Below are 18,012 nucleotides of genomic sequence, written 5' to 3' on the forward strand. Positions count from 1 at the left end.
TGCAGGGCCAAGCAAGCACAGCACTGGGCATTCTCATCTCCCTGTCCTGCCACTCATCTCTGGCTATGTGTAAAGAGAGGCAGGAATTATACTTGCAGTAGGTCCATCCAGAAAGCAATGGGGGGGGGGCTGCTCTATGGGGCTTGTGAGCCAACAGGCAGGGCTCCATGACCCACTTGAAGACCCTAACCCCTAAGATGTTTAAAGGATGTAAAGTGTACCTCTGGACAGGAGGTAAAAATTCTTCCTCCTCATAAAGCACTACTCAGATTCTGGGATAGATTAGCATCATCTGGTTTTCTGACATCAAATCTCTGCAGTTTGAGTGTGTGACAGAATTTTAGACTCCTGGAATTCAGGGTCAGATAAACAGTTATTTTCATCCAGCCTTACATTGTGGTATTTAGAGAAGCAGAAATTTGGATCCAGCTACCTTTCCCCCCATCTCATTCTCACACCCAGCTTCCCTCCTTATTACATCTTCTGTCCCACATAGGTTTTGACATGCAGTCTCATCATGATCTTGTTGAGTGGGCAGCCTTCTTCCCCCATTTAACAGCAGAAAAGTTTGATCCAATCAGGTGTTTCTCCAATCTAACCTAATTTTGAGAGTGGAAAACACTTTATAAACACGCATCCTTAGCACAGTTGAAATCTGGCACCTTTCAAACAGCCAAATTTGGGTAACAGAAATTTCATTGTACATTTTCGTTTGCTGTGATGGCCTCTATGTTGGATTTTTTCTTTCTTTCTCTTTATATCATTTTGAAGTTTTGTTATTTTTACATGAAGCATTACCAACTGGCTTAAAAATGCCGCTGAAGCAACAGAGTTCCATCACAGTTTTGCTCATTGCTTATTTTAGCTTCAGTAGTGTGACTTTTGGGACAAATAATACATAATATCACTTGATTAATGAACTCCGAAAGAAAAGAAACAACTTTACAATATATGTTATTGTGGTCTAGGCTCCAAAATCTCACAACTCTGGCTGCTGCTCATTTCATCACTTTAACTAAGTTTGCGTCCATGAAAGCTTATACCTTGAAGAAAACTTTGGTGGTCTTAAAGGGACACCTGGAGTCTGTTCTGCTACTTCAGACCAAGACCACCCACTTGAATCACTTTAATTACTTATGGTTTATCAACAAGGAACTGTGACTATTTAGGCTATTTTTAAATAGTATTCTGCTGCAGGTTTCTATCATCATCACAAGCTAAGGAAACAAGGAAGTGCTTTTTACAAGAAAATATTTACATAAAGAAATGTTGCTAGTTTGGTGTTGCTGGTGTCACTGTTTCAATCAAACATGCAATCTTTTAAATTTAACTTAGGGCCATGACACAGATCTGTGACTGGATCTCCCAAATACTTTTATTTTTATTTAAAACAACCACTATGGGCTCTAAATTTGGTCACTGCAGCTGCTGGGAGGTTTACCCTTTTACCTTGGGTAATTTTCAAAATTACATTATTTTTCCCCCTTGGAAAGTTTGTTGTGGAAGGTTAGATTGGGATGATAACAGTAGACGAGATAAACACCAATACTTCTCTAATCAAATTTAGTGTTCTTGTGACTAGTTGAAACTAAAAATGAAAATATCTGGAAATCTTGACTGATTCTGCACTTAGTTTTTTCCCCCATTGTCAATTCTTCTGAATTCAGTTTGATTTGAATCTGGGTCTTTTCCCTTCCTACTCCCATGAATTGAAACAGAAAGGCTTCTGCACTTGATTGGGGAAGCTCAGAGAAGGGAGGTCATGAAACTGAACTATCTTTCCTGAACTAGTGGGGGGGGGGGTTGGGTGAAGTCCAGACACTATTAGTGTTTTATTGCAGTGGTCCCTAACCTTTTTATCACCGGGGACCACTCAACGCTGGGGACCACTCACCAGGGACCACTCAACGCCTTTTACTGAGGCCCTGTGGGGGGGGGGGTAGTTTACTCTTCTACTCTCAACCACTGCCCTAAAGCTCTCTGATCACTATTGTAATGTTTAAACATCCCTTCAAAATAAGATACAGACATGCCTCAACAATGAACAGAAGGAACATTTTATTTTCATGGAAATTTTAACTCATGACAATGACAAATCAATGGGAACCCTGAGCTTGTTTCTCTGCAACGAGATAGTCCCATCTGGGAGTGATGGGAGACAATGACACCCGAAGTGTGTTGTAAAGGGCCGGGGGGATAAAGTAATGGGCCAGGGGGGGGGGAGATAAGGCGTCCTTCAGGGACCACCTCCAATTAGTTGAAGGACCACATGTGGTCCGTGGCCCACAGGTTGGGGATCGCTACTTTATTGCTTCTCTTTTGACTTCCAAGCCAGCAACAGCCTCTCAGAGAATGAGGCAAATCTTTGCTGAGAGAAATATGGGCTTGTGTAGCAGTCACTTTAAAACAGGGAGGGAAGCCCTGCCACCGGGAACCAGGAAGTCTTCGAACTGATGCCCTGGCCAATCAGGGAAGACTGCTTTGGAGCAGGAAGTTAACTCACAAAAAGCAAAAATCTACACACTTACTGATGGTGGTTTTTCAAATATTGCAGCTTATATCCAGTCCTAGATATCACAGGGGAAAGGTATGGTCACTGCGGATCAATTATGCATGTTGTAGAGGGAAAATTTAAAGTGCCCAAAATTAAAATGGAAATTGAATTCAGTGTAGACAGGAGGGATTTATTTGGGCTGGGAGTGGATAAAAAGCCCTGTGAAGACTTGATCCTTGACTCCAACTTGCAACATATAGTTTGGTCTTTAATTAAGTGAATTTGCAGTTCTACAAATACTTTTCTTGGGATTAAGCCTCACTTCTGAGTAGACCTGCTCTCTTAAAGAGCAACCCTACATGGGTTTACTCAGAATTCTACTTCAGTGTACTTGCGCAAAATGTTCTTAGGACAATGCATATCTAAGCAGAGATACACCCACCTAAATCTATTCATTTCAATGGCTCTGGAAAGGTGTAACTCTACTTAGATTTCTCTCGAAGCACAGAATGAACAATGATTTGATGCTATATTACATATTTTGAATTTCTCAGCTAAATAATTACAAAACTAATCAATAGTATTTCAGCCTACAGGGTTAAGCCTGTTTAGACATAAGTACATCCTGCTGTGTTCAATGGGTTTTACTCCCTAGTAGGTGTACATAAAACTGCAACTTTAATAAGCCATAGGAAAGCAACCTGTTCTTGATGTGATAATTTCATTCTAATTTGCAGCACAGCAAGTCAAAAATGTATGTTTCAAAACCTAACACAAGAGCCAGGAGAAAGTAATCTATCACTTTACAGCAGAATCTTCTGCTGCCATCATCTGGGAATTATTAATATTGCTACCTTGGTTTTTAAAACTGGCCTTGTTACTAAAGGGAAGAGTGCTCATAAAATGGGGAGGAGGACTGCTGCCACCAACTATTCTTGTTTCAAAATTTTGTTTGTAAGTAGAAAATATATTCTGAGCAAAGACTGTTCATATTTCTTGTGATGATCAAATAACTTTGGAAAAAGCAACTCTAGTCAGTTTGGCCAGCAGTTGATAAAAAGTATGTCTTTATATGAAAAGATAGAAGAAAGTCTAGAAATAGCAAAGAATATCCAGTAAGCACGCTGTTTGAAAAGAATAATAAACTAGTAAAGATTGATTGATTATATGTATATACTGCCCTCCCCAGAGGCTCAGATGAATTATTTTGTGGAAATACAATGCATGGTATAGATGTTTTGCCATCCTTTCTATGAAAACAGAAATACTAAAGTAAACACAAGGCACTTGTGGCTTGTTTTGCAGCTCTATTTTTAATAACGAAAATAAAACAATGTTAGTTGACAGCACCATTAAACAGTGTAATTTATATGTTAAACAATAGCACAGTAGCACAGTACTATATCTTCTAACCAAATTATAAATTGGCATGGCTAATGGCTAGTACAATTATCCATCTATCACAATTATACGAAGTTCTAAAACAGCCTTGATACGTTTCTGTATTTTGCCAACTTGCAAAGTGGATGGCACAGCAGTTAATCGTTTTCTGGGTTAAAAATCAACAATGTTATGAGCAGAGAGCAAGGAAGGTGCTTATCCTGTGCTTGAGCTTCTTTGACATGCATTTAGCCAAGGCAGTTGTGAACATCTAGAAATCAAAAAGCTAGGTTTCTTTAAGTAAATTAGGGGAATAGGTTATCTCCTATTGCAAGTGGTTACAGATGATACAATGTTTCCATTTGCTTTTATCTACATAAGAGGCACCCTCCCCTGAGCATCCTTGTGGGGCAGCATGGTTTAAATACCCAAACATAAAGCTTTGAAAGAGTCTGGCTCTTATTACCATAAAGATTAACAGATTTATTGCAACTCAAGCCAATAATAGGATATCCATGTCCCGTGCAAACCTTTGCATACCTACTTAGATCAAGTTCCCTCTGATCTGGGTGTCGCTTTGCTGCTTAGATTAAACTAACCCAAGACCTTTCCCCACTCCTCCTAGTATAGCTAACAGAACACCAACCAAGTTTCATTCAAGGCATGCACTTTACTGCACGTACACACTTCTTCAGACACGAGAGCATGGCATGATAGTAATCAGCTCATACTTAGGGGCAAAATATAAGCCGTAAATTAACATCCAGCATCATGAAAAGGTTTCACAAATCCCAGAACCAAACAGAAACCACCATTTCCAGGGGGTTGAATTCCAGCGGAAGCATAACGGGAATCAACAAAGTCGTCCAAAAAGGGAGAGTGATGAGCTATGCTCAGCTGCGGACAGCAGTTAGCTGAACCCCGGCCCTGACGCTGCAGCGATGGATTTTGCCAGCCATTCTGACTTTGCTGGCTGTTCATTGACCCGGGCTTGGTTCTGCCGCTTCACACCGACACGCTCCCCACCTGACTCTTCCGCGGGCCCTGGCCTGTTTATCGCAGCTAGGCTCCCACCCAATGCAACCACAAGCCTCCCGCGGGCACCCATTGGCTGGCTCTTTCCCCGTTAGGCCGCCCCCCCGCCCGCGGACACGGACAAGCAAGCGGCGGCGAGGGACGAGTCTTATTCCGTCCCCCCTCGGCTCCGCCCCTCTGCCCCCTTGACGCGACAATGAAGTCGCTGCCGGCCGGGAGGCGGGGCTTGGCTCCCCAGCAACACGCCGCCGGTCTATGCTGTCAGGTGTAGCGTGGCCGGGGTTGCTAGGTAACGCGCCCGGCGGAGAAGCCTACCTGGCCGGAGGCCGCGGGCGGCGCTCAATAGACCTGAGGCCGGGGCAGGGCATACAGCAGGGTGGTGTCTGCTCGACGATCTGGGCGCGTTGCCTCTCGCCGGCCCGAGACGAGATCCTTCGAGCGAGGCGAGGTAGGCGGGCAGAGCTCCGGGGTGGGCGAGGCCGAATCAGCTGGGCCTTTGAACCTTGGAGGCAGCCCACCTGAGGCGGGTGGTCCTGGGGGCTAAACAGGTGGCCCAGAAGTCTTGGAAAGCGCCCGTGCACGCCAGTGATTGAAGGCGGAACCAGAGAAAGTTTACCCTTCACACCCGAGGAACGGGGAAGGTCTTAATGGGGCCGCTGGATTTAGTTTGTTATGCACAGAAAAAAGTAGGACAAGATGCATTTGACAGATGGGATTCTAATATGTATATTTTTGATAGTACTTAATATTCACCTCTCCAAACTCGCACTTTTCTCTGCCTGCTCAAATCACTTCTTTCGTTTTGCTATATAGATCATTCTCCTTCCTTTCGCACTTTTTTTACTTATGTGTGTTGGGAGATAAAGGCAGTTTCTTCAGAATCTTCACAGGAATTACACTTGATTGGATTATAACAAAAACACATAACTTTTTCTTAAGAGCCCATAGCTAGCCAGTGAACATTTGGACCAACGTATATGTCTCCTTTTCTCTTTAAAAATGTAGCTCGTATGAAGTTACTTTTCTGTTTATTGTCACATAAGTAATCAGTAAAGTTATTGATTAAAAAACCCTAAGGTAAAACATATACAATTGACCTTTGGCACGTGATGCCATGTGATAATTAAAAAGCAGGTGCTTGGTAATAAGAAACTATTGGCACATAGCAGTGTGGAATATAAAGGTATCTCTGCCATTAATCTTGTAATTCAAGATCCAAGTGTGTTTAGAAACTAGGCTTGGAGGACAAAGAATGTCCTTTCTTCAAGGCAATGTTGGTGCTGTTTTCAGTGTCAAATTCTCTTTTTGTCTCTTACCTACATTCTGCTTGAAGTTTTGCCTTCACTGGATAACGTTGAGCATCTAAGATTTTGTCACGTCAAAACCATGTCTGCTGAAGATATTGTCACCACTTTAGCCTACAGCAAGAGCCCAAAGTTCTCCAAAAGAACCACTTTTCAGGTAAAATACTTTGGCCTACAGATTTTAAACATATGGTTGTTTATTTATAGGGCTGTGTGTTATGACTGTTGGACAAATTAAAGGACTGTAGGTTCTTGTTTGGCCCCAAACAGATCTGATGCATAGGTAATAGCCCTACCGGCCCCATAGCCTTGATCCTGCTGGTTTATTCTCTTTTTAAGAAAATGTAGTTTAATTTAAAACACCGTTCAGTACTGCTTGGCTTCTCTGGAAAAGAATGTGAAAATTAAAACATTCTACTCCCATGCTTAAAGTGTCCTGATGATTCCAACGTATTGTAAGATTTTTTACAATGTATAACAGTCTTGTTAATTTCATTACATTTTACTTTGATACCCAGGACATTTCATTCCCACAACAATGTCCAGTATTCCAAAACATCCCAAATTCATCACACTTAATATACTGCAGAGCCAATCACAGTTGGGGTTGTCTGGAGGGAAGGGGACTTTTGTTGTAACAATCCATTGGATCAGCTGCCTCTCTGGACATACATTTCTTGTTGATACTAAAAGGCATTTTTCTACTTGTGGTTAGAAGTTCCCAATCACAGAATCATAGAGTTGGAATACAGACCATCTAGTCCAACCCCCTGTTCAATGCAGGATCAGCCCAAAGCATCCTAAAGCATCCAAGAAAAGTGTGTATCCAACCTTTGCTTGAAGACTGCCAGTGAGGGGGAGCTCACCACCTCCATAGGCAGCCTATTTCATGGAATGCAAAACAATGGCCTGATGCTGTCTCATAAAAGTAGCGGTTTTGGTGTCAAATTACATAGTTATGGTCTGAAATCCATTGTGTTCAAAGAGAGAGGCGTTAACTTGTCCAGACCAGGACTAAAAATGATGTCATATCAGGGTCACCTATAAGGTTTCTATATTTAAATGTGTATAATGTATTTGATAATATATCACATTATTTTTTTCTACTTGGACTTAACTGAAGTATATCATAACGTAGTCAATGAAAAATCCAGACTGTGAAGATTATATAAAGTCAACCCCACCACTTATGTATACTATTGCTCCAAACCTAAACGACTGTTGATAAGACACATTTAAGTAAATACCAACACTCTTTTACTCCTGTTGTAAGTGATGTTTGAATTGTCTTTTAAATCTTTAACAGAGCCAGCCTGTGCAGATTTACACCCTTCTTTGTTAGCGTGCTTTACAAGTGTAACCTTTTCATAGGATGGCACTGCAAAAAAAAAAAAAGCAAGAATGAAATCTGTTTAATATATTTTATTAAGACCAACCAGGTTGACACAAAACACTGTGCAAGTTAAGCTCACCAAACCTCTTAATCAGAATTTTAAAAGAGAGAAAGGTAGAAAAGCAGATTGTTTTTTCAAGCTATAATGTTAGAATCTGATCTTGCTTTCATCCTTGAGAGCCAGTTTGGTATAGTGGTTACGAGTGCGGACTTCTAATCTGGCATGCCAGGTTCGATTCTGCACTCCCCCACATGCAACCAGCTGGGTGACCTTCGGCTCATCACGGCACTGATAAAACTGTTCTGACCGGGCTGTGATATCAGCGCTCTCTCAGCCTCATCCACCCCACAGGGTGTCTGTTGTGGGGAGAGGAATGGGAAGGCGACTGTAAGCCGCTTTGAGCCTCCTTTGGGTAGGGAAAAGCAGCATATAAGAACCAACTCTTCTTCTTCTTCTTGTGAAATGGAAGCTGGCAATTAGCTTCACTTTACTGCTTAGGACCTTTCTCAACTTTTTACCATTGAGAAACTCCTGAAACATTCTTTGAGACACCCCAGAAGTGGCAGAATATGTTTGGGAAGCATAGTTGTATACATGACTACCCAGGGCCCCTCCCCTTCCCACCCCTTATAGACCCATCATCGGTCATTTGGGAAGGTGGGCCAGGTCAACATGACCATATATGGACATAAAAAAAAATAAAAATGAATCAACTCACATCCACTCAGGAAACCCTTCTAGGGTCATCAAGAAACCCCAGGGTTTTATGAAACCCTGGTTGAGAAAACTTGGCTTAAGTGTTAAGTACAGCAAATTTTCTGGGAAGCCATACTCAGCCAATGTTCTCAATTTTGTTTCACTCAATGTTCTTTCATTGAAATTCAGAAACTGCCAAAATCCATCCAAAATCATCTCAAATTCCAAACAAGAATATGGTTTCCTTGCAGGCCAAGCCCACAAGAAGCTCCTTATAGTCTCTGTACGAACAGTGCTTAAAAAGATAGCTACCGACAAATATTCTCACCCCTAATGTGGAATATCTACACAAGGGGCGATATATCTCTCTCCTCTCCCCCACCCCCTCTCCTTACCTGCTGGCTGGGCTGGGATGTCCTGTCCCTGCCCCTACCTGTCTACTGAGGATGTCTCCACTATCCAGAGGGCGGGGGTGCTCTCAGAGGCACAGCGGAGGCAAGGCCAGCCCAGCAATGCACAGCATTGATGGTCTGGCCCCGCCCCTGCCAGTCTCCCGAAGCTGCATTCGCTCTCCGGAGGGTGGGGGCTGACTCAAAAGACTGGTGGCAGCAACACCAGAGCATTGAGTGTGCCTCAGTGCTCTGGAGCCACTGGGACGGTCCCTGGGGGCAGGCTCTACGGACGTCACGTCCGTATACTTCTTCTGTTTGGGGGACTGCACCGGTAGATGTTCAATAAATGTAAGGTGTTATACAAAGTAATAGAAATTTAAATATTTGAACACTAATACCTACTTTTGTTTTAAATATTTTAGGAAGAGCTACAAGAAGCACTTTTTGCTCGTGCAGCAAGACAGAACAGTACCGAATATCCGGATGACTTTGAGAGTGATGAAGAGGGTATGTTGTACAACAAATCATGTTTGAATGCTATTTATTTGTGTCTTCACTCCCTTTCTGCTCCATAAATAACAGAGCTACTGCTACATGCAGCATGTTCCTAGATATATTTACTAAGATGTAAGCTTCAATGGCACATCTTCTTAGGGTGCATTAATGTTTCCAAAGCACAAACCCTCCCTGACACAGGAAGCTTCTTCCAGCAAAAGACCCTTGTACATCAGCAGAAGGCTCCTTATCCCAAAGGAAAGCACTAGCATTAAGGATCCAGTCAGAGTATTCAGAAAGAGGTGAATGAATCCTCTTGTTTTATCCATGTTTAGAAGCTAATACAATTTTATCCCATTTAGTTTAGTATCAAGACTTAATGGAGTTGCTGACTCATAGGAATTTGACTCTTAAGGAAAATATACCTCTTGTATATCTTATATTTATTCATTCAAAACAACCAAAGTACGCTTTGAATTCCTGTGTACCATGTTTTTAGATTGATTTCACATGTTGGTACATGTGACTCAGGAAATGAGGCCAAGGATTAGAGGGATAGTATACTGTTTCCAGACTGACATAATGAAGCTTCAACTGTCAGGCTTAAAACTATGCTAAAGGATAGAATGACACTTTGCTGTGGTGATTCTTTGCTACGATCTTTTTATTCTTTGTAAAATGCTAATATAATCTGTGGAAAGCACACCAAAGAAATCCTTTGCAATTCCTTTGTCCAGCTACCATCTTGGTAATCTAGGCACTTTGTAGAGTGTAAGTGCAGAGGACTTTGCTTCCTCATACAATAGTGACAGAGCTCAGCAAGTGACCTTGTTGGAGAGTGAGATTTCGAATGAAAAGAGGAAGGCTGTGCTTTCTTCACTAACTGAAAATTCTGAGTCGTATGAAGGGAGTGCTACAAAAATATCCATTTTCTTTGAAATGTCTCCTCCAGATGACTATTCTTGGAAAAGAGAAACTGTTGATGACTTGGCTTTGTCGGAGGATGAAGAGAGAACTCGGGCAACATGCTTGTTGGAAAGTAAAAAACTAAGTGAAGACAGCCAAAGAGATGACTCAGAACTTTCAGTTTCTGAAGAAGAGTTAAATGTTGAGCAGGATCAAGATCAACAGAACAAGGTACCCATCACTGAGCTGCAGATGGAGAGGAATGACATGGTGCCACACAAGTCTGACAACAAGCCTGTACCAAAGCCCAGGGAATTCAAGACTAAACCAGCCTCAGCTTCAGGTAAGCAGCTGTTGTTGGTTTTTAAGTGCAATTTTGATTCTGTACTCTTCACATTTTAAAAATTAAGTAACATCATTACAGAAACATCATTATCTTTAAAAAATCTGTAATGATGTACTGAAAGTATGATACAGGTGATCTCCTCATGGAACTGAATGCGTTATTTTAAGAACTCTTAACTGTTGCAACAAAGAGTTTGTAGCAACTCAAACCCTAGTGATCCAGAAGTTGCAGTGAATCATCATTCTTATTTTTTTTTTTGGTATTTTATAGTGAATTGTACTGGATTTGCCCAACACTTATCTTTACTGATAATCAATAAGGATTTTACTGTAATCAGAGGGAGAAATTGAAATAAATATAAATATAAATAAAAATATATAAAATCTGTGCAGTCTGGTTTTGCCCAAAAGATCTTAAGATTTAATATCTAGTATGTATTTATTAAGAGCCTCTTGTGGCGCAGAGTGGTAAGGCAGCCGCCTGAAAGCTTTGCTCATGAGGTTGGGAGTTCGATCCCAGCAGCCGGCTCAAGGTTGACTCAGCCTTCCATCCTTCCGAGGTCGGTAAAATGAGTACCCAGCTTGCTGCTGGAGGGTAAACGGTCATGACTGGGGAAGGCACTGGCAAACCACCCCGTATTGAGTCTGCCATGAAAACGCTAGAGGGCGTCACCCCAAGGGTCAGACATGACTCGGTGCTTGCACAGGGGATACCTTTACCTTATGTATTTATTATGTGTCTACCATACTTTCATCCAAATAAGATCTAAGGTTTCAAAACAACCTCCTGTTGGACAATGCTGCTTCCAGGAAGTCGCTAACCCCTGACTCTGCCTGTTTCCAGGCGTCTCTTTCACTCCTACTCCAACTGCCACAGCCCATGATGGTTCTGTCATCCTGGCCAGCTGTCCCTGAGTGTGCTGGGGGGGCTTCCTCCCTGCTTCCCATCTCCAGTTGCTCCTGGCAAGTGAGTCTGCCTAGACCCATCCTGCCTTCCTCCCCCAGCTGCTTCCATTGCTTTGCTACTGCTGCAGCACTCCCACACTCTTCTGCTGGGCCATATGCCCAATGTCATTGTTGCTGCAGCCACCTAGCCTGGTCCAGATATTAATGGTGGGGGGCTCCTGACATTCCTGTGGCATCCTGGCTAGCCCCTAAAGCTGCAGCAAGGTGCAGGGAGGGCTTGGCCAGCACCCACTTTGTCCATTCTTAAGCAGAGTTCTTCGAAGAGAAGGATGAAACTCTGCTTATGACTGCACTGTAAATTTCACGTACAGATGGAATGGAAGCATAGTATGTTCATTATGACCCATGTTAGAGTCTCGCTATAGCATTTTAAAACTGCTGAAGTTTCTGGGTGATTTTCTTTTTTAGTCAACCTCACGTACAATGCAGATGTAACCACTATGAATAGCATGAGTAATTATGACAAGGTAATTCCTTTCCAAGAAAGGATGCAGTTGGTGTATTAACCAAATTTATTAAAAGGTACTTCATGACCAAAAGCTACTGCCATTAAGAGAATAGTATCATTTGCATTTTTCTAGTGATATTTTATAAGAATTGATAGTGAGATAATCACTCCACCTTACAAATAGCAAAGATTGGTACAGTGCTTAGCACCCTCTGGTTTGAGGTGCCAATTAAATACCTTTGTCTATCTAGGCTTTCTGATGAGTCTGTTTCCATTGATTATATAATTTTACTAAGTAATGTTGATTTTCGTGGCTGCAAGTTTTCTTGCATGTATCTGGTGGAGAGAGTGGAAATTGTTAAAATAAAGAGGTCATTGTTAAAAAGTGTGACTATGTAAGCACTTCCTGACAATTGAATATGCTTTAAGCTATCAATATTTTTCTTGAGATCACTTTGTGTGTCAAATAGTCGCACACCAAATATTTTCAGATTGAAATGCAGCTAAAGAGTTAGTTTTATTTTTCTCCACTCAGTGGCACTATTGGCTAAGTGTATCTCAAAATACTGATTCAGAGTTTCAGTATATATATCTGAACTTTTGAAAGAAGTGACTGAAGCAGAGCCATTTTTTTACTTTGAGTTTCAAACTCACTTTTGAGTTTTAGCAAGAAAATAAATAAGTTAAATAAAACACTGGCATTTATCTTTACTGCTAAAAGCAACAGCTGAAATTGGCATAGTTATTATTTTCAATTAAATACCTTCTTCAAATGATCCCCTAACAAGTTTGAGCCAATGAGAAACAGCTTGGTTAAGAGTGGTGGAAAACCAGTTTGATTCCCTACTCCTCCATATGCAGCCAACTGTGTGACCTTGGACCAGTCACAGCTCTCTCAGAGCGTTCTCAGTCTCACTCCCTCACAGGGTGTCTTTTGCAGGTAGAGAAAATGAAGGCAATTGTAAGCTGCTTTGAGACTTCTTTGGGTAGTAAAAATGGTTGTTGTCAAATATGATTAAGTCACATAAAAGATGTAGGGTTGATTACGTGTAATTCATAAGAAGTTTTTGAAAAAATAGCTGCAACTTACTTGTCACTATTAGATGGGAATATTCCATTTCATTTTAAATTAGTAGATGGGTTTTAGTACTACCCTTCTGGATGTTTGAACTACCTTGATAGCAGTTGATAAAAGAAAGCAATTCTCTGAGACTATTTAAATATCTGTAAATTAATAAAGTTATTTTTGAAGCCATTTGACAATGAACTTTTTTATATGCAGCTGAGAACATCAGCATTCCTGCCCTAGATGATTATTCAAAGCCATCTCCTCAACCCAGAAGTATGTTAAGAAAAAGTAGCCATCTGGAGGACTACGAAGGATCCAAGACAGAGGACAGAACATCTATTGGCCACAGGTCATTTTCACTGTCTGCACCATCTTCCCTTACACGGTTGAATGATCAAGTGAAGAAATCTGAACAAAGAGCACTTTCTGAAAGTCCTGGTCCTGAGGTTAGGAAAAGATTATTCTATCTGTTCACAAACTAGACATTCCAGCCCAAATAAAATTTGTGTAGGTCCCCTTCATTTCAGTACAAAAGTAAATATGTGCATTACTCTTTCCTGTTGAAATAAATTGGACTTACCTTGGTTGGATTGCATCCAAAGATACTTATATGTAGTTTCTACCTATTTAGATGATTTAGGGCAATATTGTTTAACTGTGGTAATTTTAGCAATTCTAAACGTTTTCCTATGAGCATCTGTACCTTCACAAAAATGAGCAGGGAAACTGCACTTATTAAATGGGCCTCTGTGTCACTTTTTTAAAGGGAAATATGTTCTAATATGCAGAAAAATCTCAGAACGGTAGTTTATGTTTATTCTCCAATACAGATAGTGAATTTTGTTTTTAATTATTAGTCAAGGGGAAAGCAAAGGGCAGTAGTGCTATCACTTCATTGCCCTGAGAAAAGCCTTAGATGTGCATATGAAGGAACAGCATGCTTATGACAAAAACTGGGGGAGGGGCTGAATTTCATTGCAGACTTTAAATGGGCTGAAATATATTCATTCTGGCATGCATGGGGGGGGGGGGTGTTGGTTTCTGACTTTCAACCCAACCTGCCTTTTGGAACACTCAGAAGGCTTATCAGGTAGGAGAGGCTCATTTTCTAAGAGGAAGGGAATTTGTAAAATGGGATAGGTAGATATGCTTGCCACAACAGATGTTAACACACAATTTTAAAGCAAATAAACATAATTTTTGAATGCAAGAAGGATTTTTCATGCCTACTTGTACCCCAGGGTCCTTGGATAGCAAGCTCCTCATCACCATTTCCTATTAATTTTTCATCACTGAATGAGAGAACTGGAGACTCCAACCCAATAATGTCAGAGGAAGAATGTTCAAAAGGTAAAGAATATTAATATTTTAATGAACTGTTGATAATAATTAAGAGAATATGATAATCAATAAACCGTATAAAACCCAAAGTGACAAGCCACCCACTACCTGATTGGTCCTCATCCAGGATTGGCCCTCTAAGATAGTTTAGACCCAATCAGGAGGCAGCCCTCAGCCAGGAAGGCTTCAACTCTCCTCTTCCAATTTCCTTATGGCTTCAGAAGTTTGCTTGATGGAAGAGGAGCCAGCCTCAGAGCATGCCTGCTCCAGTAAGTTGCCCTGGCCTCGGAGGACATAGGGTGGGGATCTGGGGGTACCCATTGCAAACCTGGAGGTGGGGGGGGGGGCTGCAGAAGGCCCAGAAATGGCCCCCTGCCGGCCCTCTGGGATCCAGGGTGCCAAGGAAATACCTCTGCCCTAGGAATATCTACTCATGAGAAAGTGATGGCCCACATCCAGAAATGGCCCACCCTGGTAGTTTAGCCCAAATCAGGAGTCAGTCCTCAGTCAGAAAGGGCTTAACAAGGGATCAACTCTCTACCTCCAACTTCCTGCCAGTTTGCTGAGTGGAAGAGAAGCTGGCCTCAGAGCATGCCCTGCTGCCAGTAACTTGCCCTGGCCTCTTTCAATTTGGAGGACATTGCCGGGGGGGGGGGGAGCGAGCCGCCTTCTGATGCAGCCTTTGTGCGCCATCTGGGTGGGGGGCTGTAGGAGGCACAGAAATGCCCCCTTGACAGCCCTTTTGGGCCCAGGACAGCCAGGAAAAGCCTCTGTCCTGGGAATGTGCACAAATGAGTAAGTCATCTGAGATTTGCAATTTGCAGTCTGAAATGGGAGGAATTGGTATTGCTGCAGAAAAAGACCATCACACCATCACAACAAAGCAAATTCATGACATGGAAGATGGGGAGACGCTCAGGTATTTCCTACATGCAGTGTTGATTAAGTGGTTAATAAGCAGCTCTTTCCTCCAGGGGAACTGATCTCTGCAGTCTGGAAAGGAGCTTTCATTCTGTGGGTTCTCCAGGTCCCATCTGGAGGCTGGCACCCCTGATCAGTAGCGGTGATGCTAGCCTCCAGCTGGGATCTGGAGATCCTACTTCTGGGGTTTCTCAAAGCCTGAGGAATATTTCAGGGGTTTCTCAATGGTAAAAAGTTGAGAAAACCTGACATACGGGTAGTAATTGAAAACCCTCTGTATGTTTTCTGCCAACCAATGTTTTCATGTTTGATTGTAACATACAACTGTTTTTGATTTACTCTGATATTGAACCGAACTGAAGAATGTATAGACTGAAAGGTTTTCAGTACTTTAAGCAAATTTTGCTATCAATTAAATATTTTCATTGGAAGAAACTGTGACACGTTTATGAATTAAGTAAAGGTAAAGGTTTCCCCTGTGCAAGCACCGAGTCATGTCTGACCCTTGGGGTGACGCCCTCTAGCGTTTTCATGGCAGACTCAATACGGGGTGGTTTGCCAGTGCCTTCCCCAGTCATTACCATTTACCCCCCAGCAAGCTGGGTACTCATTTTACCGACCTCGGAAGGATGGAAGGCTGAGTCAACCTTGAGCCGGCTGCTGGGATTGAACTCCCAGCCTCATGGGCAAAGCTTTCAAATGGCTGCCTTACCACTCTGCGCCACAAGAGGCTCTTGTAAATTCTTTATGAATTCTTTATGAATTATTTGATGTTTATTGTTATTAGCAATTACTGCCACCCAGCATTTCTGTTTCCCAGCTGGAGTCTGGCATCCCTGAACCTCCATGGGATCCAAAGCTAGAGCTTTTCTCCAGGGGGACTGATCTCTGTAGCCTGGAAATGACCTGCAATTCCAGCAAATCCCAAAGGCCCAATCTCTCCCATTCTGCAACCTCTCTGCTACAGAGTGCCCCCCTCCCAAGCAGTCTTTTAATTTCCAGGAGCCTGGAGATGAGTTGTCATTGTAGAGCCCCCCCCCCTCCAAAACGGCCATTTTCCCCTGGTGAATTGATCTCTGTAGCCCAATTCCAGGAGATTTCCAGACCACAGCTGGAGTTCGGTGACCCCTGGGTCAGGAATGTTCCTGGGGATTTGGAGGTGGGGGCTCTAGAGTCCAAGGAAGGTCGTAGTGCAGTTGTGCATCCTAGTTCCTGTTGTATTCCTGAGTACAACAGGCTTTGCCTCTAGTAATCTCATAATACTTGAGAGGCATCCTGCCTTCAAGAAATTTCTGACCATTAGTGGGAGAAAGTTTATGCTCCAACTTTTAAAAAAGACTGAAGTTTTATCATTAACTTTGATTCTGTCTTAATCTTCCATGATCATGAGAGTGATTTGAAGAAGGTATGATAACAAACTGAAATTATGTATTGGTAACATTTTATATGTGAATTTGCTTAGTTGTGGAGGCTAGTTTGCTAAAAAAATTCCTGAGCCTATTTGTTTAACTGTGATTCTATGCAATTTCTCCTGAAGTCTTTAGTGATCTGTTCCAAGAGAATCTTTGACTATATTATATATTATGAAAGCAAACATTTATGATAACATGGACTAACTAGGGAATGTGACTATATGCAAATTGTCCAGATACTTTTATTTCTGTCATTCCTAAGTCATCACTAAAACATATTTGTCTTGTGTAATGTTTTTTTGTGAGAAAAACCTACAGAAGTCCATGAAAATTCTCCATCACCCCTTTGTTTCCTTATGTGTATCTTTTTTACCTTTTCATAACTTATATTTTCTGACTCTCCCCAACATTAGACCAGGACCAAAAAGAAACTGACAACTGCAGTGACCTGAAATTGCAGGAAAGTGGCCGAGAATCCCCTTCTGTAATAGAACTAATGATGACAACAGTTTATGAGAAAACTAAAAAACTGAACAAATCAGCTGAAGGTTACCTGGAAGGCAAGCTGCAGAGATCAGAATATGATGCTGCTGACGAGGGCTCAGATGAAACAACTAAGGAGGATAAGTCTGAACAGAAGATAGCACTAAGTACTTCCAAGGTTGCATTGAATATGTCAAAGGATTCAGTAAAGGTACATTTCTATAATTATCTTGTAATAGCAGCAGTATTCTTTGGCTTATTTTATATATATGCACGCATATATCCATGTGCATACACAATTATAGTCAAAGATTCTCTTGCAGAACTGGTATGTTCTTCTGCTGATGTAGGGGGAAGGCACCAGTTGTAGACCAGTCTGCAGGGGCCTCAACCTCCCAAAAAGCTACTTTGCACAGCTCCTAATTTTCTGGAACCAGTTTGGAAGGAGGCATGTAAACAGCAGATATAGTTAAAAGTTGGCATGTGCATATCCCAAGGTCCACTTCCTCAGCAGCATCTTTGAATCTCTGTCTGCTGTGAAATTTCCAGTAGGTCCCTGCCTTTTAGTGTTGATTTTGTTGTATCACATTTTTAGTGGCGTGCAAATGGTTGTAGACACCAATGTAATGTAGGCTCCAGAGGTGTATTGGGGATGGAGGACCTGGCTAAAGGGAATATTTTGTAGAATCTAGAGCTGACTTGACCTGTCACAATTGATTTCTGTCTTACTTAGGGGTACCTACATACTTCCAGAATAAATGAATGCTGTATTGTAATAAACTATTGGAAACATAGTCTGACGTTCGTTTTGTGGTCTCTTGTTTGTCAATATGTAGTTGAGCTCTGTTGACCCATCAGATGTTAACTAATTGTTTCAGTTTCATATACTGCAGTCTTAGGAGCACTTCACTGAGAATGTCCCATTGAATAG

The 18,012-nt window shown here is 41.8% G+C and overlaps 1 protein-coding gene across 2 annotated transcripts in view; it reads left to right on the forward strand.

The window, feature by feature from the left end:
- The first annotated feature begins 5,187 nt into the window (after positions 1-5,187).
- MAP9 (microtubule associated protein 9) overlaps positions 5,188-18,012 on the forward strand; it is a 30,257-nt gene continuing 17,432 nt past the window's right edge. For both annotated transcript variants that reach the window (XM_077300038.1, XM_077300039.1), the window contains exons 1-7: positions 5,188-5,357; positions 6,243-6,370; positions 9,118-9,202; positions 10,143-10,439; positions 13,138-13,370; positions 14,166-14,274; positions 17,012-17,292. In XM_077300038.1, the coding sequence (XP_077156153.1) occupies positions 6,296-6,370; positions 9,118-9,202; positions 10,143-10,439; positions 13,138-13,370; positions 14,166-14,274; positions 17,012-17,292 (1,080 nt within the window). In that variant the 5' untranslated portion in view covers positions 5,188-5,357; positions 6,243-6,295. The remainder of the gene's footprint in view (positions 5,358-6,242; positions 6,371-9,117; positions 9,203-10,142; positions 10,440-13,137; positions 13,371-14,165; positions 14,275-17,011; positions 17,293-18,012) is intronic.

Source organism: Paroedura picta, chromosome 10, assembly GCF_049243985.1.
Source record: "Paroedura picta isolate Pp20150507F chromosome 10, Ppicta_v3.0, whole genome shotgun sequence".
Classification (NCBI taxonomy): domain Eukaryota; kingdom Metazoa; phylum Chordata; class Lepidosauria; order Squamata; family Gekkonidae; genus Paroedura; species Paroedura picta.